This window comes from Carassius gibelio, chromosome A11, assembly GCF_023724105.1.
Source record: "Carassius gibelio isolate Cgi1373 ecotype wild population from Czech Republic chromosome A11, carGib1.2-hapl.c, whole genome shotgun sequence".
Classification (NCBI taxonomy): Eukaryota; Metazoa; Chordata; class Actinopteri; order Cypriniformes; family Cyprinidae; genus Carassius; species Carassius gibelio.
The window spans coordinates 17,447,004-17,469,558 of record NC_068381.1 but is presented as its reverse complement, the minus strand read 5'-3'; the positions used below and the strand labels follow the sequence as shown (position 1 = coordinate 17,469,558).

Here is a 22,555-nt window from a genome sequence, read left to right as displayed (position 1 = left end):
ACTGAGCTTAATCTTGGTTCAGGTCAGTTAAAAATATCTTAAATCTCAATGAACTATAATATGAAACTTTTAAGCATTTTTTAGCTGGTTTCACAATTGCATACAGGTTTGGAACAACCTGAAGGTGAGTAAATGATAATAGTTTTCATTTTTGAGTGAACTACCCCATTTGAAGCAGAGACGCCTCAAAGCAGAGATGGGTAAAGACAGCAGTTACCTAAGATTTTACATGCAACTTGTTTCCAATACTTTAGATGTAACAGTGCTCACAGACTTATAAACAGCAATTGCAGTATTTAACAAAAAAAGTTTATTCACAAGTGCATTGTACATAAGTTACACCATGGTTTATTTTAAAGCACAAAAAAGCAACAAATTAAAACAGCAAATGTGAAAACATGCACCAAAATGTGAGAGAACAGAAAATAAAAACAACTTGGCGAAATTAGAGAGCACCTTTATATCAACTTGTCCAAATTAAAATCTTCAGAGAGATCCAGGACACCCATTTCAACTTAAACTCACTCCTTTTTGGCTGATGATCAAACGGAGAAAGTAGATGACAGAAAAAGTTTGAGATAGTCTTTAAAACTTCACATGACAAAAGGTACTGTTTTTCTATTAAGGGCTTTTACAACAAACTCAGTGCAACTGAACACATTTTGATGCACAAACTGAGGCTTGTATACGAGTCTCTAAAAGAAACCACTCAACCTTAAGATGTTAATGTGTGAATGTCAAGAGATCTGAAAAGGTGATTTTGTGTCCAAAGGGAGTAAAACTTTAACACATGACAGAAGGATCTGTTTTGTATCTAGTGTTGGTTTTGGACACCTTGTGGTTTTCCGGGTTTTTTGTCTTGCTGTCCACGGCCAGTTCCCGGCATGCCTCTGCCACGACCACCAAAAATACCTCAAAAGAAAACAAAAGTCTGTCAACAACGTGTATGCGTTTTGGAAACCATGACTGCAATGTTTAACCTGATAAAAGAAATTAAATAGTAAAAGTTGTACCAAGACTTTTATTATAAAATCAAATAATGCATAATTTTTCGCTCAATGTTCAAATGATAATATCCATTTAAAAATATATATATAATAAAAAAAATAGCTTTATGATACAACAGGTCTTCACTATAAACCGTTAAATGCAAACATTTTGTTTCAGTATGTCTTCGGTGTTTGTTAAAGTTGACTTTAAATACAAAACTGTCCATACTACTTCTAAACAGGATGTCTATTCATGCATTGTGTGAAAATATATATATATAAAAAAAAGGGTTCACATCCTTATATGGATCACCAATGGACCTTGATGGCCTTCAATTGGAAAAGTTATATGATCCATATTTACTATGCTCCAAAGTATAAGATTTAATATCTATATCTCTATATCTATCCATCTTTTTTTTATTAAGATTTACACCTATTTTAGTTAGAAATGTCATTTTAGTGGGACTGACAGTTAGCAGGTTAAAAAGAAGATAATTTGAATAATGTTTGTAACCAAACAGTTGACGGTAGCCATTGACTTCCATACTATTTTCTTCCATACTATGGAAGTGGATAGCTACCATCAATTGTTTAGTAACCAACAGAGAATCTGCTTTTTAGTGTTTAACAGAAGACAGTAACTCATACAGGTTTGGAACAACTTGAGGGTGACTGAATTTTCATTTTTGAATTTTAGAATTTAGAATTTTCACTGTCCCTTTAAGTTCACCCATAAATGAAACTTCTGTCACTTTATTTCTTTAACAAGGGCTCTGAAATGTGTCTAACCTCTGCCGGCTCCACCTCCTCTTCCAGGTCCGCCTGCTCTGCCCTTTCCCTGTGGCTTGTTCTGCTGCATGCCTCCCCGGCCACGCCCCTTTGACATCACTTCCTCTTTCACCATATCTATGATCTCATCAGGGATTCGTAAGTATTTAATTGTGCTTCCTCTGATGTAGCACTCCGGCATCCTCCAAAATTTATCTCCATCCTGCGATCCAGAGCAGGCAGAAACAAAAATTAGGTTCCAGCGCATACACAAATGCCATAATCGCTCAATCATGTTTCTGCAATCAAAAATGTTACAAATATTTCAAAGAACCCTGTATCTCGAGCAAAGGGGTTTTATTTACCCGTGAGGTGCAAATAACTTCTCTCAAATTGATGTTCATCCAGTTGTCACAGCTGACCAGATGGCCATTGTATGTCTCACCATTCTTTAACTCCACCAGCTGAAAACAAATGCAGACTAACTTATTAAATGCCATTTCTTTTTATTTGTTTTGCTAGTTGGTCCCTAATAAAAATCTAGTGTGACAGTTCAGTGATTGCGGATTATAAAACTGACTGCCCCGTTTTCGGTGAGCTTGGTTCTTTTTCTTATCTTCACCATATTGGAAAAAAAAAATCTTCAATTAATAGTTTTAAGCCAAACCTACAAGTATAATAACATTACAATAGTACAAAAAAAAAAAAAAAAACAATAGTACAATCCAATGTATGTTTGCTTATTTTGGGTTTCTGCAGGCCTTAATTTGCCCTTTACACACATAAAAATAAATAAATGGGGATTTATGAGGGGATTTTTTTTTTTTGTAAAGGGTGCTTAATCTTTGCATATTTCTCTCCTGATTCAAACAAGACTGTCACTGGAGGAAGCAATATTATAGAAAGAGAGGATGCATTTGTAGTAGTATTTTTTTCTTACAAACATGACACTTTTGGCTTCACAAGGCATTAATTAATGGACTGGAGTCATGTGGATTACTTGTGAATTATTGTGATTTTTTTTTTTGATTTTTTATCTGCTGTTTGGGTTCATTCTGATGGCACCCATTCACTGCAAAGGATCCATTGGTGAGCACGTGATGTAAACATTAAAACAAAAGCACACACATCAACCTCAAACGGGTGCTTGACTAAGAAAAACTTTGATGTTGCATACTTTATATTTAATTTATTCAAGCAAGTGACGTAATCATAAATCTCTCCACATCTGTTCTGTAATATGTGCACGCGATACTCACCATGGGGTGGTTCTGAGCGGTCTTCAGTAAAGATAACGGGAGCTTGGAGAGAAGAAATCAGAAAATCAACCATCAAGGGTGGTGATGACAATTATTTTACATTAAAGCACATGAAAAGTCCCCTCGGTGCTCTAGATGGATGTTTTTACTCATGAATGCACAATTAAGATTATCTAAGATTAAGATAAAAACATTAACAGAGATTGCACTCAAACACAAGAACAGAAATTAGACTAAAATTAAATAAAAGAATAATGGCGTCAATTCCGAAATATACTGAGTGACAGCAGCCTTGTTAATTGATGACGCATCCTTCAAATATTTCTCAGAGATGCGAATAAATAGTGTCAAATAAAAGTCAGAACTATCTGCGTCTATCTGGCTGACATTTCAATCAGTTTTATATGCATTATACACTGAAAAGCCAAAATCTGATAAATAAAGTGCATCGCATGTGACTGTAGTAATTTACAAGGAGTTTAATTTTTAAAACAACTAACGTTAGAAACTAAGTTAGACTAATAAAACAGATTCCATGTCTACCTGCAAAAACGCGTTCGTTTACATACTAAACGGTCACCGAACGGAATACCTGAGCAACTGCGTGATTATAAACGTCGCTTACCATGACAGCTGAGCGGCTGATCAGTCTTTTTAAATCTCGAATAAAGTTTTAATCAGCTAAAGTCTTAAATCACGAATATTTGTTGCGAATCTTCTTTGAAACCGAAGCGGGTGTGCGAAACGTTTACTGTTGTACTTCCAGGCGAAAGCGGAAGTTGTCAAAATAAAAGCCCCCATAATAAAAGTAGCTGGGGTTTCTGCACCGTGATATTTACTGCAATAATATTGAATACACATTAATTTGGCAACAAACTCAACATCGCTCATGAAATGTGGTTTATTTTGGAATAATGATCACATATTGTATACATTGGATGATGGCACTATACGCTATATAGTATATACAGATCTTAATGTGCAATATCAAAACTTCAGGAATCCACTGCCGTCGTTTTTGCACTGTTTCTCTTTGCCTCCTTTCTATTCTGTTTCTTCTTCTTCTGTTTTCTTATCTTCTCTTGTTCGTGTTTTCTTTTTTCTTCCAAATCTGGATCCTGTTATCGATATGAAACAAGGTTAGGTCAAAATAAATAAGTAATAATACTATTTCACTAATATATAGATATAGTTAAATAATTTTTCCTAATAGCCTGTAATATTTGATGATAGTGTAGTATAATATTTAACGAATGCATTTAGAATAAAACAACTCACTTTTCCCTCCAGAATCATTTGCTTCCTTTTGTTTATCTTCTTTTTCTCATCAAAATCAGTGGATTCCAGTCTCTATAACAGAATTACAAACTGTAAGATTCTGCCAGTGTATTATATATACATAAAATATGTACACTGAAAATTCTCCTCACAATTTCACACTGTCGCCTTGTAACATTGACTTGTGTGAGGATCTTCAGCACCTCTTTTTCTTCAACAGGAAACTCGCTTAGCTTCGCCTCTAAACACAAAACAGCAATCAAACGAATGTTCACTTACAGCAAGTCATGTCATACTCCAGTGCTTGAGCATTAAAGGTGCTTTTTAATCACAGTACAGTGGAAATTTAGATTTGAAAGTGCTCTTTTTAAGCAGAAAGCAGATTTAGTTGTGAACTTACGGATCTGTTCCTCAATGGCACTGATGAGATGGATGTCGTACTGTGTGACTAATGTGATTGCTACACCATTTCGGCCTGGACAAAACAAAAAGGACATTATAAAACAGATGGCACAGTTCTGAATGAGGACTTCACAATATAGCATTCCAGCCTACTAAAAATCTAATTTATATATATATATATATATATATATATATATATATATATATATATATATTAGTGCTGTCAATCGATTAAAAAAAATTAACTAATTAATCGCACAATTTTTAAAAATTAATCGCGATTAATCGCAATTAAAAGACTGAAACTTTTTGGATATGTAAATGTAAAATGTAAATAATTAATGTAAACTCAAGACATTTAAATTTAAATTCAAAATATTTAAATTCAAAATATGATTGTTTATTGGAATTTTTGTTTAACTTGTAACACAGATTTTCTCATGTAAACAACATACCTGCAATAAACCATCAATATCCTCCAAATTAACTGTTGGCTTGAAAGCCATATTTATTACAGAAATAAAAACACAGGCATGTAAGTACCATTTGAATTTCAAAACAATCAATGCCAATGAAAAACAAAAATGATTTCCATGTTGAATTCTAAGTGGACTGCAAAAAAATTCCAAAGTATAGTCATTGCCAGTGCTTTAAGTGGGCCAGTACGCACCAGTACTCAGTACCGCCACTTCCAAATATAGCTCTTGAGCGTACCGCCACCTCTCCGTGCGCCCAGAACGTGCTTGTAGCGTACCGGTACGCTCATTTGGACATCTGTTTTAATAGAGGTTTTAATCTTTTACCTGCACCGCCGATTTTCAGAGCGCCCTTCACAATGCAAGCTTCCTAATTCATCCCACCCAGGGCAGAAACTACATTACCCATTCACCCTTAAGTTACACAAGTGAATAGCGCATGTGTCGCTTTTCCCACTGTTAAGTGTCAACAACTCAACGTGCCCGGAGAAGGTGTGTGAAACTCGTTGTGAGTTATACTAAAGCAAAATCTTGAGTATTTATTGTCTGATAAACATTAAAAACTGTAATTTTTAAGAGAGCCGCATGTTTAGAAAGACATGTGAAATTAATTTATTTAATTACATTTTCTAAAAATATCTCAAGACTTTATGTTGGGTTTTTGTTCCCAATCCCACTGTATCTCGTTTTTAAATGAAAAAATGTATTCTGTGTGACTGGTTTTCTGCCCCTTTTTATTTATTTAACAATGCATGCATACATGGCGCTGTTTTGTTTATAGTTCTTTAAGCAACTTAATAATAATAATTGGTTCATAAAACTTATTTTAAATATTATGTTGTTTTTTCACAGTCATGTATTCTAATTCTTTGAATAAACATGCAGTAATGTTTTGCTTGATGCGCTCTTGAAGCCTCAGAAGAGAAGCAAAAAGCTTTTCTTCACCCTGACTGAAATTCTGCATTTTAAATTCGAATACAATTCGAATTTTGATCATATTTAAGTAAAAAATTTGAATTGAGTATTTCTGCTATTTTGACAGCCCTAGGTGATTCTAGCCCGAATCTGTATCTGTATGCATGAGACTGTCTGAATACCGGCAGAATTCACATTTCTGTTGTAAAAAGAGAAACATTGTGCAGAAGTATTATTTGTTGGTGCGTGTGTGTCCTGGCTCAATAGAAAACTAAAGGGTGCCCAAGCTGCAGTTGCTCTGTGACGCCTGTTCAAAAAACCCTGGACGCGCTCCGAGAGAAGGTCGTTAAAATCAATTTCCTATTTTCGTTTTCGAAACTTGTGTTGGTTGATCCGTGCTTGATTCGTGCCACAGATTTCTGAACATAAAGTGACAGTCGACACAGTAATGGTTTTAGACTAGACGTGAAAAGGGATGGGAAAAGATCTGGGCACAGTTTTTCCAGAACTTCGTGCCAAGTTAAAGCGGTGTCAAGCTGTTTTAATGAATTATTTTAGATGTATTATGGTGCCCGAACCCGTATGACTTTGAACAGTGACCGCGAACATTTTGTTTTCTGCAGCCATCATTACCAAGCGCGAAACGTTGACTCTGACAGTGAATGAGAGGAGACGAAGCGAACGCACAGGCAGTGTGAGATCCGGTCACAGGTTTTTTTTAATTAAGAAAGATAGCCTTCATTTGTATGTAGGCCTAGGAAATTTATATATTTACAATACTTAAATATAATTAATAGTATTTTATTGCTTTTGTATTAGTTGTTTGAAGAGTAAAAGAAAAATGCTGGGTCTTAATGCAATTTACAATCGGCAAGTCGGTCGGACTAAAAGCAAAAAAAATAAAATTTGAGTCGGTGCTAAATTGACAGGGTCGGTCGGGTTACGGCAAACAAGAATATTTTTAAGGATGGCCTCTAATGACTAGATTCACAATATGACAGGTCTCGCTATTAAAGCGGACTAAACTCACCGGCTCGAGCGGTTCGTCCCACTCTGTGGATGTAGATTTTCGGCAAACCTGGTGTGTTGTGATTAATAACAACTTGTACTGTAGGAATATCCAAACCCCTTCAGAGAAGGCCAGAACAAACACACAAAAACACACAAAAGTTGAGAGCATTAGAAAACTGCAAAGAGATAATGAGGAATTGTGAGATGTGTGGAGAAATATTTGCTCAGTACCTTGCAGCAACATCTGTGGCTATGAGAATTTTAAACACGTTAGACTTGAACTTTGCAAGGTTGGCAAAACGCTGTCTCTGAAAGCAGAAGAACATCAAATCCATTAGTACAGACATTAGGCGCTGAGTGGGAATCAATTTCAAGCACGTATCACATCACCTACCTGCTTCATCATTGAGTGCAGGGAGATGGTTGGGAAATTGAATTCACGCAGCATCATTGTGAGTATCTGACAGTTCCTGGAACATTAATAAACATTATACAATTATACAAACAATATCTATAATCGATTTTTCTGTGCTCATGTAAAAATGAGGTTGTTTGGATGACCTGGTGGTTTTTCGTAGCGCTCAAGTCATAAAAGCACCCTGCCAAGCTTTGGTTATATTTGTGTCTCTGTGATACAGTTTTATCCTTTAACCATCATAATGCATTCGGGTCTATTTTGACCCAGAAGAGATAAATAAAAAATTTCTAAAAACTGCATACTGTAGCGTTTGATAAAGGGAACTTTTATCATGTGAAAGTGAACATTTGTGCAAGTAAAAGACAGTTTCAGACTAAAATTTGTTGTTTTGTCAGAAATAAATATGTAGGTTTCATAATTTTGGACAGTTTTTGAGCAAACATGAATTAAATTACATTCATTCCAATGGAGTTAATACTGGAATTCTCAGATTATATGATCTTGAAGAATACATACAATTACATATTCAGAGATAAGATAAGTTTAAAAATATTTAATTACGACAGTTTTATAAAGCACAGATTCTTTGGTTCCAAATGGACCATGGATGCAAAAATGTTATAGATTTTGAATGTACCATGAGGGTTAACGTAACTCTATGGGATTTGCTCTCCAGGTGAAAATGTTAAAATCAAGTGAACAAGCTTCCCAGTTTCAGGTATCATTAATACCCATTGCACAAGCAGCTGGGTTATGTATGGGTTATGATGTAAATTTGAAGATTTATTGGGATTTGTCTTAATTAGAATTGATAAACCCTGCTATTTTTTCCCCCTTGCAACTGAAAACTTACTTGCACGTGTTAGTGAATATCATGATAGACCAATCATCATGTTCATCCTGGAACTTCTGGATGAGATGGACCAGGTAAGCATCCCTGACTTTCTCAGGAGTGAGGATGAATCTCTGATCCAGTTCTTCGACCGTCTGCACTCTGACATATAGAGAGAGAGCCATGTGACAAAAATAATAGTAGCCCTTTGTTGAAACAAGCTGTAATGTCTATGAGAGGCATCTTACTTTTATCCAGCAAGGGTGCATTTGTTTGATCAAAAGGTAACAGTAAAAACATTTATATTTATAATAAATGATGTTGTTTTTTTAAGTCTTTATTCATCAGAGACTTCCATAAAAAAGGAACATCAATGTCTACAATTGCACATTTAGTTTAATATGTTTTAACTATAATTGTGCAATAGGAAGAAATCTAGTTTTGTACTCGTGATGTGTGCTACTACTAATTTCATTAACATTTGAATAGAAATTTTGTAGCCCACTAGTCGACTAGTCTAAGAAAGCTCCAGAAGACGCTCCCCTGTATGCGACCCATTGAAATAGATTTGACCTATTTACATCACGTTTAGATTTATATAATATCGGTTTTATATTTCTGTCCCTTACTTACTCTGATTTGTGTTCCCAGAAGAAGGGCCTGTTCATGGCGATGCTCTGCAGCTGCTGCAGCGTGTCTGTGAGCGTGGCGCTGAACAGCAGCGTCTGACGCTTCGCAGGCACAGCACTGAGAATGACCTCTAGATCTTTAGTGAAATCTGTGCAGCCCTGCTCTAAGAGTCGGTCAGCTTCATCCAGGATCTGCAGAGGAACACACAAAGATCTATTAAAACTGGTTCAAAACCCTGGTAAAAAAAAAAAGGTATGTGTCAGAATCTTACTAGAAATTGGATTCTGTTCAGGCTAACTGTGTCAGAGCTTCGGATATGATCAGCAAGCCGTCCCGGTGTGGCCACAACAACATGTGGCTTTTTCGACAACTCCAAGCCCTGAGTGACCATGTCTAAGGGAAGAAACAATATAAAAAATAAAGTGCGCCTCATACTGAATATGCATTCTAGCTTTCAAAGCTTTGAAAGTTATCGTACCCATTCCTCCCACAATGATACAGTCCTTTAAGCCCAGAGGCTTCCCTAATGCTCTGAACTGTTCTGCGATCTGGTAAGCAAGCTCCCTGGACAGAAAACAGACAAAAAACTAAAATTTTTTGAAACATCTACATGCAAGTGAAGCTTCAAATGTGGTTGTATAAATCATCACAAAGTAAAAATAAATAAATAAAAAAACCTTGTGGGTGTTAACACCAAGCAGAAAACACCGTAAGGGTCCTCGGACAACTTCTGCAGCACTGGAAGAACAAATGCTGCCGTTTTACCACTTCCCGTTTTTGCACAGCCCATGCAATCCCGACCTGTGTGAAAGACGGGGGAAAACATGACAGAAATAAGCATTTGTTCTGATGAAAGACAACAGCATAATCATGCTTTATGAATAATAATTTCATCAGTCACATTTGTTTTAAGCTTAAAGGGTCTAAAAAGAGAATTGCTGAAGCATTTTGAACAGAGTGCACTTTAAATTAAAGGGGGGGGGGGGGGGGGGGTAAAATGCTATTTCATGCATACTGAGTTTTTTACACTGTTAAAGAGTTGGATTCCCATGCTAAACATGGACAAAGTTTCAAAAATTAAGTTGTACATTTGAAGGAGTATTTTTGTTCCCAAAATACTCCTTCCGGTTTGTCACAAGTTTCGGAAAGTTTTTTTAGAGTACTGTGTGACGTTAGATGGAGCGGAATTTCCTTATATGGGTCCTGACGCACTTCTGCCGGAAGAGCGCACGCTCCAGTACAGAGAGGCTGAGCACAGACATTTCACTGATCAGAGCGAGAGCGTAGCGAAAAGTCACAAAAGAAGTGTGTTTTTGGTTGCCAGGGCAAGACAACCCTGCACAGATTAACAATAAAAAAAAAAAAAAAAACAGCATTAAGGGACCAGTGGATGGAGTTTATTTTTACAGAGCATCAACGGAGTTGTGCAAGTGTTTGTGTTCGTTCCCTGCATTTCGAAGATGCTTGTTCACAAGGCCCAGTTTGACGACAGATTTGCGTATCGTTTATTTCTTAAGGATGATGCAATCCCAACGAAAAAGGGTCACGATCATGTGTTGGAACCGCAGGCGGTGAGTAAAACTGCTTCAAATATCTCTGCCTCCTTGTTAGTGCGTCCCCTCCCATGCCAGAGACCCGGGTTCGAGCCCCGCTCGGAACGAGTCGTTGCTGCTGCTGCTCTCGTTCAGTTTCAGCATCGGGATCTGATTCTGGATCATAAATAAACGGCTGAATCTGACTGTAAGCCATGGTTTGTTTTGGATGATTGGTTTTCCCTCACGGTAATGTCACAGCTTCCACATGCTCTCAACGCAAAAGCCTATTCGCGCTCGTGATTCTTTAGCTCCGCCCACACGTCACGCCTCCAGTCGGTCGTGTTTTTCCGGCAAAAATCGGTACAGACTATCTTTCTCTTATGAATATAATAAAACTAAAGACTTTTTGGATTTATGAAGGATGCAGTACTACTCTATAGGTACTCAAGATTAACAGGATATTGAGTGAAAACGAGCATTTCACCCCCCCTTTAAAAGTGAAGACTGACTTGATTTCATGCAATGTTTCACATTTTTACATGTGTAGAGGTCTGTAAAATCCATCATGCATCTGGTACATCATATATATATATATATATATATATATATATATATATATATATATATATATATATATATATATATATACACATACACAAGTGTGTGTGTGTGTCTCCCTGGACCACAAAACCAGTCTTAAGTGTCAATTTTTCAAAACTGAAATGAACAGATCATTTGAAAGCTGAATAAATAAGCTTTCCATTGATGCATGGTTTATTAGGATCAGAGAATATTTGTCTGAGATACAACTATTTGAAAATCTAGAATCTGAGGGGTCAAAAAAAAATCGAAATATTGAGAGAACCACCTTTGAAGTTGTCCAAATGAGTTCTTAGCAAAGCATATTACGAATCGAAAATTAAGTTTTTATATATTTATGGTAGGAAATTTACAAAATATCTTCATGGAACATGATCTTTACTTAATATCCTAATAGTTTTTGGCATAAAAGAAAAATCTATCATTTTGACCCATACAATGTATTTTTGGCTATTATAAATATCTGTGCAACTTAAGAGGGTCCAGGGACACATATATTGATTGATTGAAGCACACTAACCTCATTCTGAATAAATGAATCCTCATTGATTAAAAAAAAAGCCAAACCTCTTCTTTTTTTTTTTTTTTTAGAAGAAATGCAGTTTGTTTTATTATGCTATCCAGCGAGTAAGATACATGTACGTTTAATCACACATCCGGGGTTCTATCTATTCGATATATGTAAAGCATATTTATGTAATCTTTCACGGCATTAGTTTTACTGTTAATATTTAAAGCAGACACATATCTTTACCTTCTAATATGGCAGGGATGCATTTCTCCTGAACTGGGGTCGGTCGGCTGATTCCCATCTGCTTACACTGCTTGATCAACCACTCACACAGCCCGAGAGACTCAAAAGTGGCCATTTCACGCCAAGTTGTTTAAAAGCAAAACATCCAAAACATAAACGAGTGATTTCGCGTTGCTTTGAGCGCCGTTAAATGCCCTTTAAAAGTTGATGACAAGATTTCCTCGTGCGAATCTTTGACAGCCGCGTGAATTAGACGTCATGAGATGACGCGCGGAAAATGGAAAGGCCACGCCCACTGATAGCTCAGTGACCACGCCCCTTACGGTCAAGAAGAGCTGCGCTTTTCGGTTTTGACTACAGTCTATGGTTTTGACAGCGAAATTATCGACTGAGTTTATGTATGACAATGCACCTAAACCGTCAGGCTACATAAAAACATCTTAAGATGTGCTTTATTCTTATTAGTTGTGTCATTTGGTGGCAGACGTAATGAGAAGGAGCCCGTGAGTGGTGTGCTCGTGAGCGCGCAGCAGCAAGCGCGTGGTCGCGCAGAGGTTGTGAGGCGCGCGCAGGTAAACTCTTGTCAGCAGCAGCACCTGGAGTGTCTTCGACTGCAGGCCGTGCAGTATTAATGGGGTAGAAATCCTTACTTTTCATTCTAATTCTCTTGTTGTCTTGTAGCACTCCATGCATTTGAAACTGCAACGTTCAGTATGATATAGGGCTGTTTGTTTTTTTGTAAATGCTTTGTCTTGTATTTAATATTTTATTTAGATTGAGTATGGTTAGCGGTATTTTAGGCTACTGCACATGATGACCATCCTCATCCTCGCCCTCGCTGAGCATGGCGGAGTCAGATGGTCTGGAGCTCTGTCTGAATCGAGCTCAAAGCAGGTATGCATGCTTGTAGTATCAGATGTTGCATGCGACAGCTAGTCCCATAATGCAACAGGATTAAGTGTTAATATTAGAAAAAAAAGGTTTTATTCTGCAGTCTTTCTTTGTGCTATTATTATTAAAGGTGGACTCAATGATTTGTTAAAGTTTTGTATGTAAAGAAAAGAAAAGCGCTTTTAAAAATATTACAATTACAATGATTTACCTCAACATTAGATGAAGGTTCTAGGTCATTATTCTAGAAAATGTTGTTTTATTCTGCTTGTAGAGGGTCTTGCCATCATGGGTAGCAATGCCATTTAATCTCGACCATATTGGTTATTGACCAATTAGAATGTATTTATTTATTTTTTACAATTATTGATATCGCTTAATTTTGGATATATGTAGCTGTACGTTTTTTCCTCCCTGTATTTTAGGAGTGTTTAGATTGCCTCCTATAACTCATTTAAAATAAATCTTGGAAAAAGCAATCATTTATTAACAATTTTAATGTAATAACAGTTAAGGTAGTCAGTTAGTAGCATTTATGCCATCATTGATTGCACCCAGAAAATCATGTTTTAGCCCATTTTGATCGCCTGCAGACCCAGGTTTACAGTCTCTAATTTGCCCTGATAAGTAAATCTGGCCTTTCATTTTTTTTTTTGACATTATTATGTAGAACTATTATATTGTTTTCGGTCAAAATATGATAACATATGGGCTGTAGCATAGTCTGCAGCGACGTGTAACCGTCATGAAATTACTGGCGACTCATTTAGGCTGTTTTGAGTTGATTCTTTATTTTGGGAGATTATAACATTATTTTTCATGCACTTTTCAACTTTACAACTTTGCAGATTGTTTACATTTAACATCACATTCAGCTGCATTATGCACAACGTTGAAAGGCAATATTCAAAATGGCATAATAGGGGCAATTTAAAATGTTGGTGCAGGACTCAATGCTTGCTTTTTTCAAAAGGAGCACATGTGCTCCTGAACTGAAAAATGTAGGTGTGCATAAAAAAAAGTTAGAGGTTCGATGAGAATTGATTAAATAATGTGACATTATGCTATTTGTGAAATACACTGAGACTCTTTTGAAATTTGTATTCTTACTATTTCCAGCTGCTCATTCTAAAAGATGACGGAGATAAAATAAGCACTCTGTCACAACCATCTACATTTTATTGCAATATAAACACCATAAAGTAAACATTGCTTAGGATATACTGATGATTAATTTTGACAGTATATTGGCAAAAACGCTCTGAACCTGTAAGCCCATTGGCTGTGTAACAGCACTGCATTTTGATTTTAAACATTGCTCACATTTATTTATTAAAAATAAACACCTTTTAAAGTTTAATAATTTTATAATCACATTAGGCTGTATGTTGATTCCAGTTTCTTCCATCCCAAAATGTATTATTTATTTTCATTTGGCTATAAACGTACCATTATATGTTTATATATAACACTGCACTATCTAGGACCACAAACATTGAAGTATAATGAAGAGTTTGGTTTGATAAACGCAATTAGTTTCCGCCAAAATCAGTGTTGTATCAGGTCTGTATTGAAAATACAGTTATTCGTAGAGTTCTTTGGTCATGTTTTCTCACTTGTTACCAAACCGTGACAAACACCAGTCTGCCTTTTTTGCAGAATGCGATATTTCCACTCAACCAATCACAGCGCACCATTCCACGCACTCTAGCCAGTAATGATGGAGCTTTGAATACACCCGGCATCCTAGTTTTCCTCATCTACTTTGTACTCTGTGATCAACAAAAAACAAGGGCTGCAGGATAAATCGCATGTGATTGTCATGCGCATCTCGTCAGTAAAGCCGGTTCTGTGATTAATAATACAAGTAAATCTCCATAACGTGCTTTCAGAGGGAAATTATTCAGATGCATTTAATACAAAGAGCCGTAGATCACTGACAAGCTAGATTATGAATGTGATATCGCATAGCTTGTCAGTGTCAGTGTTTTTATTAATGGCATTTATGTTTTTGTTAATACAGCACATAGCACTAGTCAACTAAATGAATGTAACATGGGAAAGATGAATACACTTTTGGAAGTTGAATCCAAAGGAAATGTCATTTTGGAATTTCTGTGGTCTAATGTGATGTTGTTCATGTTCTTGTTCATGATGAAATGTTATTTTATTGCTGTAATTAATTTATAGCATTAATAAGAAGACCCATTGAATTAATGTTGGAAGCGATGACTGATGAATGTATTTTTAGTTCAGTGCCTGTTTACCAAGTTTAGAGGCTGTCATATGTGGATCAACTTACTATGGTGTGTATTTCCATCAGTTTCAATATGAAAAATAACTTCATATTAGTTCAGTGGATTTATTGCATTTTGAGAGAGAAAAAGTATCTTGGATTTATTGCATTTTGGGGAAAAAATAATAAAATTTTATAACAAATCTTTAAAAAAATCTAAACCTGGATTTTAATTGTTAATGTTATTATAACTAGGGCTGCACGATATGACAAAAATCATAATTGTCGATTATTCCCTTAAAATTTCCATTACCTGGAAAACTTTTATTAATGTCAACTATACATTGGATTGGTATCTTCTGTAAATCATAAAAAAGTAAAAATATGAATAGTATTATAATTTTATGCTAAAATTAAAATAACACGTAGAAATAAAAAAAAAAAAAATAAACATCTTAAGCACTCAGAATAACATAAGTGGACTTTGAATGGTTAATTGCTGCTTTGAACGATTACATAATTGTAATCGCGATTAGAAATTTGATTAATTGTCCTGATTATAACCTACAGATACTACGTGAAAGTTTGAAACAGAAATAGTGGTTTTCATCTTGCCCCTTTCTTGGTAAAGAAACATTTACTCATTTATTTTACTCAAATCAATCCAAATGGATTTATTGCGTTTTGGAACCATACTCTTCATATAGTCTTTCTCAGAGGAATGTGAGGTTTAGGGTCAATGACAATACAGGTATTTAACTTTCTTTGGTTTCACTTTAATAAGAACCATTTGATATTGGTAATTGTTGAGGTCACTTGTTGCTTGGTTTTTGTGAGATTTATGGGTACTGTATTCAAATAGGTTCTTTATCCAGTCTGTTGAATAATTTAAAAGTAGGTGCCATTACAGGGATCATGTTGTTGTGCCATTTTAGCAACCGAGACCTATTGGTGGAGCATCAGGATACAGCAGACTCATCTGGTGAATTTCTGTTGACTTGTGTAGCCAGAGACAATGATTAGAGAGTGGTGAGAGATACAGTTCCTTGTAAACTGATCCTCTCTTTCTTCCAGCATGGCTAACAACAAGAACAGCACACTTTGTTGTACTTTCTCAGCCCCCAGCCACAGCAACACTCTCCTGAGGGGACTGTCTGCATTACGCGATCAAGGTCAGTTGTTGGATGTGGTTCTGGTCATTGAACACGAGCACTTTGAGGTTCACAAAGCGGTTTTGGCCTCCTGCAGTGACTACTTCAGGTGAGACATTACATTGTTTGTTAGCACCAGCCAACTGGGATGTAAATGACGAGATTAATAAAAGAAGTTATAAGGTTAATCCATGTTCTTAGTCCAAATGAATATTGACTTGACTACTGTGTTTATAGACTTAAGGGGATAGTTTGCCCAAAAATGAAAATTATTTACTCAACCTCAAGTTGTTCCAAGCCTGTATGAATTTATTTTTTCTGTTAAATAAAAAAAGAAGATAAACGCTTAACCACTAGTGAGATATCTCCTTGGGGGAATGCAGGATTGGGCTGGTCAGCGTCGTCATCACAATGTCCACCATCCGAATCAGAACGTCAGAGCTCGATACACTAGGTCGCAGCAACCTCATGGGTGTTTAATGGCTGCAAATCTCAGGGTTCTCCAAAGCCTCTTCAGCATGCTTTTGGTGCAGGCAGACTACGCAGAGCTGGTGAGGGTCTTTAGCGGTGATCAAAGTGCCACACGTGGCCGGACAGGCCCATGATATCACTAGGAGAAGCGTCAGTTTTAGAGAACGACATACCGATGAGAATCTGAGAGAAAAAAAAACCACGGTGGGCAATCGTGAAAAGGGGAGCAGGTGAGATAATGATCAAAGGAGAGCAGCCTGAAGACAAGAGGGAGCTTGGTCGGCTCAGGATGTGAACACAACTAACTTGATCTGTCAATACGTCCTCATGAATACATGCAAAGTGAACCGTTTTAAATCCAACCAAACTGTGTAAGTACAGAGATCGCGAGAAGCTAATGACAACAAGGAAAGGTATATGCAGGGGTTTTATGCGCTCAATTAAGATGCATTCCCTTACCTGTTATTGGGCATGCGCTCCTGTCCGGCAAGCCAGACTTGGTGCAGTTGGATGCTTCTGGAGAAGATAGGTGGATCTCAAACACGAGATGTTTCTGAAACATGCTTCATCTGATGGAGCTCAAATCAAAAAAATACTGGAACTATTGTCATGTGCTGTGTTTTTTTATTTTATATGGTCTCAAAATCGAAGGTAAAAGACTCAAACATAACACCAGCAGGGGTCACTCATACTATACTTTATTAAATAAATAATTATTAATAATAATTTTGCTGAAATACATAATACATGGAACCACAGCAACACAGACAGTGGCTCGGGAATACTGATGTAATGAGCTCAAAGATTGTATGTTTATGTATGTTTACAATGGCTTTGAACAGAGCTCAACCAATCAGTTTTATAATATTAATTTTAGAACGCATTGTTTGCATTTGTCACACATCTCCTAGCATAAAGGCATGTGTTTTCTGAGTGAGTTTAAATGGAAAAAAAGAGAAAACATTAATTGCTATTTAGTTATGCTGTGCTGTAAATAGGGGTGTGCAATATCACAATTTTTGATTATGGATGATTAAAATGTCTTCATGATATATTTTTTAAGAAATATCGTACTACTATCTATCATACTACATACTATTATTTCGTACTACAGAATACATTCTTATCAGTTGCAGTTCTGGCACCTCTGTCTCAATATACTATACGTGACAAACATTCACATCAAATGCTAACTCAGCAGTAGAGTAACACTCAGACAGCGCACTTTTTCCCAATCACAAAAGTACATTAATTGCATGTGCTTTAAAGCCTTGGCAGTTAAACATTTTATTTGTGTGCTGATCTGACATACGCTTTTTATGAGTACGTATACCTCAAGCGCAAGTGCAGTAAAATGCCTGTCAAATAGTGCCTGGTTACTGTGATTACTCTGGCTGATTGAGCGAATACTGTCAAAAACACAAAAGGTGTACATATAAATGCAGTTGGTTATGGTTAATGTGAATGTAATGCAAAAAAACTAAACAACAAATTGATATTTTTGCCATATCGCCCACCACCCCTAACTGTAAACATTTACTTCAGGAGAATTTAAGTAACAGAATAGTTAATGGTGTGAGGTTTCTCCTTTTTTTTGTAAATTTGGTCAATGATGGTCGGTTTTGCCATCCTCTCTGTTGTTTCTTAGTGATTTTTATGTATCTTGATTTTGGCAGTTAACAGTTTTACCATTCCATCAGCAGCTGTTGCTTATAAGTCCCTATTTGTTAACATCTCAGGAAATATGTTATCCTTTAAACTTATTAAAAATGTATGTATTTAGTAGACGCTTTTATCCAAAGCAACTTACAGTGCATTCAGGCTATCAATTTTTTTTTACCTATCATGTGTTCCCGGGGAATCGAACCCCCAACCTTGCGCTTTATAGCATAGTGCTCTACCAATTGAGCTACAGGAACACTTTAAGAACAACAAGCACTCAGTCGGCCAGAAAATGTATTTATAAATGGAAGAAGTTTGTAGTCTTGTTTTGGTTCAAGGTTTAGAACTTTTTATTAAAATAGAAAATGAATTGACAAAATATTTCCAGAAACGAAGCTGCTAAAAATAAAAAAATAATAAGAGAACGGTCAGAGTTGCACTTTGTTTTATTTTAAAACTATAGAGATCCCCTATTTTTGCCACACATTTGAATAAAGGCATACAATCTTGTCTTCTTAATCCAAACAGAGCCATGTTTACTGGAGGAATGAAGGAGTCCAACCAGGACACCATAGAGCTAAAAGGTCTTTCAGTCAGAGGATTGAAGCACATCATTGATTTTGCCTACAGTTCTGAAGTCACTCTGGACTTGGACTGTATTCAGGATGTTCTTGGTGCAGCCGTCTTTCTGCAGATGGTGCCTGTGGTGGAGCTTTGTGAGGAGTTCCTGAAATCAGCCATGAGTGTTGAAACTTGTCTAAACTTTGGCCAGATGGCCACCACTTTCAGCCTCTCGTCCCTTAAGCAGTTGGTCGATGCGTTCACATTCCTTCACTTCCTGCAAATAGCTCAGGAGGACGACTTCCTTCACATTCCAAAGGAACGACTGGTTTTCTTTCTTCAGAGCAACAAATTGAAGAACTGTAGAGAGATCGACTTGTTCCACGCGGCAATCCGCTGGCTTCAGCATGATGCATCCAGGCGAGCTGCAGCCAGTGAAGTGCTCTGCCATGTGCGCTTCCCACTAATGCAGTCGTCTGAACTGGTGGACAGTGTCCAAACGGTCGACATCATGGTGGAGGATGTGCAGTTTCGACACTTTCTTCTAGAGGCCTTTAATTATCAAATCCTTCCATTTCGACAACACGAATTGCAATCACTGCGAACTTCCATTCGCTCAGACGTCACGTCACTAATTACTTTTGGTGGAACACCCTACACCGACAACGATCGGACAGTCAGCAGCAAAGTTTACTATCTGCACGACATCACAGTGCGACAGTTCAAAGAGTTGCCCGAAATGGAGTTGGGATGCAGCCATGCATGTGTGTCGGTTCTTGACAATTTTGTGTACATAGTGGGTGGCCAGCATTTACAGTATCGCAGTGGAGAGGGTGCAGTTGATGTCTGCTTCCGCTACGACCCCCATCTGAACCAGTGGCTTCGAATCCAACCCATGCAGGAAAGCCGCATTCAGTTTCAGCTCAATGTACTGCATGGACAACTTTACGCTACTGGGGGACGCAACAGGTCTGGCAGCTTGTCCTCAGTAGAGTGTTACTGTCCAAGGAAAAATGAATGGACTTATGTAGATTCCCTGAAGAGGAGAATCTGGGGTCACGCCGGAGCAACTTGCAAAGAGAAGCTCTACGTCTCTGGAGGTTACGGGGTGTCTATAGAAGATAAGAAAACTCTCCATTGCGATCCAGCCTTGGATCAGTGGGACTTCAAATGTCCCATGAACGAGCCAAGAGTCCTGCATGCTATGATCAGGGTAAACAACCGTATTTATGCACTCGGTGGCAGGATGGACCATGTTGACCGTTGCTTTGATGTTCTAGCTGTAGAGTATTATGTTCCTGAGACTGATCAATGGACAACAGTCAGTCCTATGCGTGCTGGTCAGTCGGAGTCTGGCTGCTGCCTGCTGGATAAAAAGATCTATATAATTGGAGGATACAACTGGCACCTCAATAATGTCACAAGTATTGTGCAAGTTTATAACACAGACACAGATGAGTGGGAAAGAGATCTCCATTTTCTAGAATCTTTTGCAGGAATAGCTTGTTCACCTATCATACTTCCCCAGACAACTACCCAGGGCTAGGCACATAATTTGCTGATTTAGGCTTAAGGATTAGTGTCCCCCCGACCGCAGTAAAAGTAATGGTATAAATGGCTTTCTCTCATTGAAAAGGGACTGTTATGTCTTCAGTTTTGAAGCATTCATGATTGAAGGCCTGTACACATCAGTGTGAGGGAAAATGAAAGCAAACTCTCTACTGAGCTTTTGGAGAATGTGAAGCATCTTTCTGCACACTTCTAAAGCAGTAATATTGTCTTTGGCCCTTCATGTAGATTGCCTTGTTTCATACTAATGAGAGTTTCGGTGCGATTACCACTGATGAGCAGCAGCACTGGGGCAATGTCAACGCATATTCTTCTTTGAGAATATCTTAAATGTATTCACAATACATCCTAAACTTCCACAAGTATTTTGCAAGTTTATAATACAGATACTGATGAATGTGAAGGAGATCTCCATTTTCCAGAATCTTTTGCAGAAATAGCTTGTATCATACTTCCACAAGAAATCACCCAATTCAACACACTTGCTGTTTTTGGCTTAGGTTTTTGCGAATGTGAGGCATCTTTCTACACACTTCTCAAGCAGAAATGATGTCTTTGGCCCTTCCTGTAGATTGTCCCGTTTCATAGTAATAAGGGTTTCATACAAGTGCCTGTGGGATTTGCATTGATGACAGACTTGAATGGGCCAGCAACACTGGGGCAACATGACTTCATGAAGGATTTATTGTTCTGTTCTCACTGGTGTGTCTAAATGACACGAAAACAAAAACTATTCACAAGCGATGTTTTTTTTTAGAACTAAACTTCATCAAAATTTTGGATAGCTGACTGAATTGGTTGAAAAAAAAATGTGTCTCTGGAATAGTATTGGCAGAGCTTTGAATTATGATATTTTTATGTTGGCCCACTAGCTACAATTTGGACAACATTGTCCTCTTTGCCAGCACTTCCTGAAGAGGGTCTAGGTTGAAAATATTGAACCTGTTTTCCTAATTGGCATGTTGAAACCGTGAAGCTGACTCTGGCTCTTATAGATTAATATAAAATCTTGCACTTTTCATGGGAATCCATTTTGTTTTTTGATAATTTGTACAAAACAACATACACCACCTGCCACTTAGCAGTGGAGGTATTTTTTTTTAAATATATTTTTTTTTAAATTGTAAAGACATTAATCTCATTGCTGTAGCTATTGCATATACAGTTGTATTTAACAGTGTTTTTAACCTACATATAGTTATAATTTTTTTTTTCAAACTAAGCAAGCACATTTCGTATGCACTTTAATATATAAAAACATGGTGAATCTGTGATTTAATAACTAAACCAATAACAGATGCATTGTGTTCTCTGTCTGAACTTCTACTTTACACTGTATAATACAGCATGGGAGGTACTGGATCATGTACATGGAACTATGGCACAATTCTTCACAAATCAGCCTTAATCAGTCTGTTAAAAGCACTTAAAGGGCTGTTTGGTCCTGTGTAAATTTCCTTAAGTTTGGGATGTCAACACAAGCTTCTACGAAAATTCTTTGTATAAGTGCATTTATGAATGTCTGAAATTAATACCATGTGGATATATATATATATATATATATATATATATATATATATATATATATATATATATATATATATATATATATATATATATATATATATATATATATCAATCGTTTTTGACATGTTCTAATTTTTGATGTTGGAATTTGTTACATTTTTTTATATCTTATATAGCTAATAAAACTTAATGTATTTGTATTTGTAGCACTTTTTGCAATTATTTTACACATTTGTCTTCCATTTTGTGAAATTCCATTTGTGTTTTATTTTATCCATCTGTTATGTTTTATCTGTTGCTGTGTGGTTACACAAATGTTCTCATTTTTTCATTGATGTAATATTACAAAAGTTATGTTTTGTCAAGATAATCTGTCTGCCCCCTTTTATATATATATATATATATATATATTTATTATTATTATTATTATATATTTGTTTTTACTGCAGTGTATAACAAACAAGAAAAAAAAAGAAACTTTACCAGACATTTACAACAACCATGTATATTTTATATATAAATGTATAAAATGTCTTATGATTTTTTTTTTTTTTTTTTCTGAGCCCATTGGCAGATATTTGTTCTTTTAATCATAAACTCTTTTATTAACTTCTTTT

At 36.5% G+C, this 22,555-nt stretch overlaps 3 protein-coding genes across 8 annotated transcripts; 1 reads left to right on the top strand and 2 right to left on the bottom strand.

Moving 5' to 3' along the window:
• Positions 1-287: 287 nt before the first annotated feature.
• On the bottom strand, positions 288-3,796 carry LOC128022537 (U6 snRNA-associated Sm-like protein LSm4). Of its 2 annotated transcripts, XM_052610203.1 has the most exons (6): positions 3,645-3,796; positions 3,020-3,061; positions 2,126-2,224; positions 1,782-1,983; positions 836-912; positions 288-548 (listed from the first exon to the last, which is right to left on the bottom strand). In XM_052610203.1, the coding sequence occupies exons 1-6, from the start codon at positions 3,645-3,647 to the stop codon at positions 543-545; spliced, it is 429 nt and encodes a 142-aa protein (XP_052466163.1). In that variant the 5' UTR covers positions 3,648-3,796; the 3' UTR covers positions 288-542. The 2 variants fall into 2 exon arrangements, with proteins under 2 accessions (XP_052466163.1, XP_052466162.1); XM_052610202.1 differs by having other exon boundaries at positions 288-912; positions 3,645-3,791.
• Positions 3,797-3,902: 106 nt separating this feature from the next.
• Positions 3,903-12,137, bottom strand: ddx49 (DEAD (Asp-Glu-Ala-Asp) box polypeptide 49). Its single transcript, XM_052610201.1, has 13 exons — positions 11,871-12,137; positions 9,659-9,782; positions 9,460-9,545; positions 9,253-9,374; positions 8,985-9,172; positions 8,373-8,513; positions 7,496-7,571; positions 7,333-7,409; positions 7,121-7,218; positions 4,698-4,772; positions 4,450-4,538; positions 4,298-4,369; positions 3,903-4,137 (listed from the first exon to the last, which is right to left on the bottom strand). The coding sequence occupies exons 1-13, from the start codon at positions 11,983-11,985 to the stop codon at positions 4,015-4,017; spliced, it is 1,386 nt and encodes a 461-aa protein (XP_052466161.1). The 5' UTR covers positions 11,986-12,137; the 3' UTR covers positions 3,903-4,014.
• A 51-nt stretch (positions 12,138-12,188) lies between these two features.
• LOC128022535 (kelch-like protein 26) lies at positions 12,189-21,773 on the top strand. Of its 5 annotated transcripts, XM_052610195.1 has the most exons (5): positions 12,189-12,268; positions 12,355-12,506; positions 12,645-12,764; positions 16,072-16,257; positions 18,810-21,773. In XM_052610195.1, exons 3-5 carry the CDS (start codon positions 12,715-12,717, stop codon positions 20,386-20,388), a joined length of 1,815 nt encoding a protein of 604 aa, XP_052466155.1. In that variant the 5' UTR covers positions 12,189-12,268; positions 12,355-12,506; positions 12,645-12,714; the 3' UTR covers positions 20,389-21,773. The 5 variants fall into 5 exon arrangements, with proteins under 5 accessions (XP_052466155.1, XP_052466160.1, XP_052466157.1 ...); XM_052610197.1 differs by having other exon boundaries at positions 12,262-12,506; positions 15,933-16,257; XM_052610196.1 differs by having other exon boundaries at positions 12,262-12,506; positions 14,421-16,257.
• The last annotated feature ends 782 nt before the right edge of the window (positions 21,774-22,555 follow it).

Bases quoted from the DNA above. Each gene is read 5' to 3' on its own strand.
- LOC128022537 (XM_052610202.1), bottom strand. The intron at 2,225-3,019 runs GTGAGTATCGCG...ATTTGTTTTCAG, and splicing joins CCGCTCAGAACCACCCCATG to CTGGTGGAGTTAAAGAATGG. The intron at 1,984-2,125 runs GTAAATAAAACC...TCTGGATCGCAG, and splicing joins AAGTTATTTGCACCTCACGG to GATGGAGATAAATTTTGGAG.
- ddx49 (XM_052610201.1), bottom strand. From the start codon at position 11,985: ATGGCCACTTTTGAGTCTCTCGGGCTGTGTGAGTGGTTGATCAAGCAG. The intron at 4,773-7,120 runs GTGAGTTTAGTC...TGTTTTGTCCAG, and splicing joins GGGACGAACCGCTCGAGCCG to GCCGAAATGGTGTAGCAATC. The intron at 4,138-4,297 runs GTGAGTTGTTTT...TATCGATAACAG, and splicing joins AAATGATTCTGGAGGGAAAA to GATCCAGATTTGGAAGAAAA.
- LOC128022535 (XM_052610195.1), top strand. From the start codon at position 12,715: ATGGCGGAGTCAGATGGTCTGGAGCTCTGTCTGAATCGAGCTCAAAGC. The intron at 12,765-16,071 runs GTATGCATGCTT...TCTTTCTTCCAG, and splicing joins CTGAATCGAGCTCAAAGCAG to CATGGCTAACAACAAGAACA. The intron at 16,258-18,809 runs GTGAGACATTAC...TAATCCAAACAG, and splicing joins TCCTGCAGTGACTACTTCAG to AGCCATGTTTACTGGAGGAA.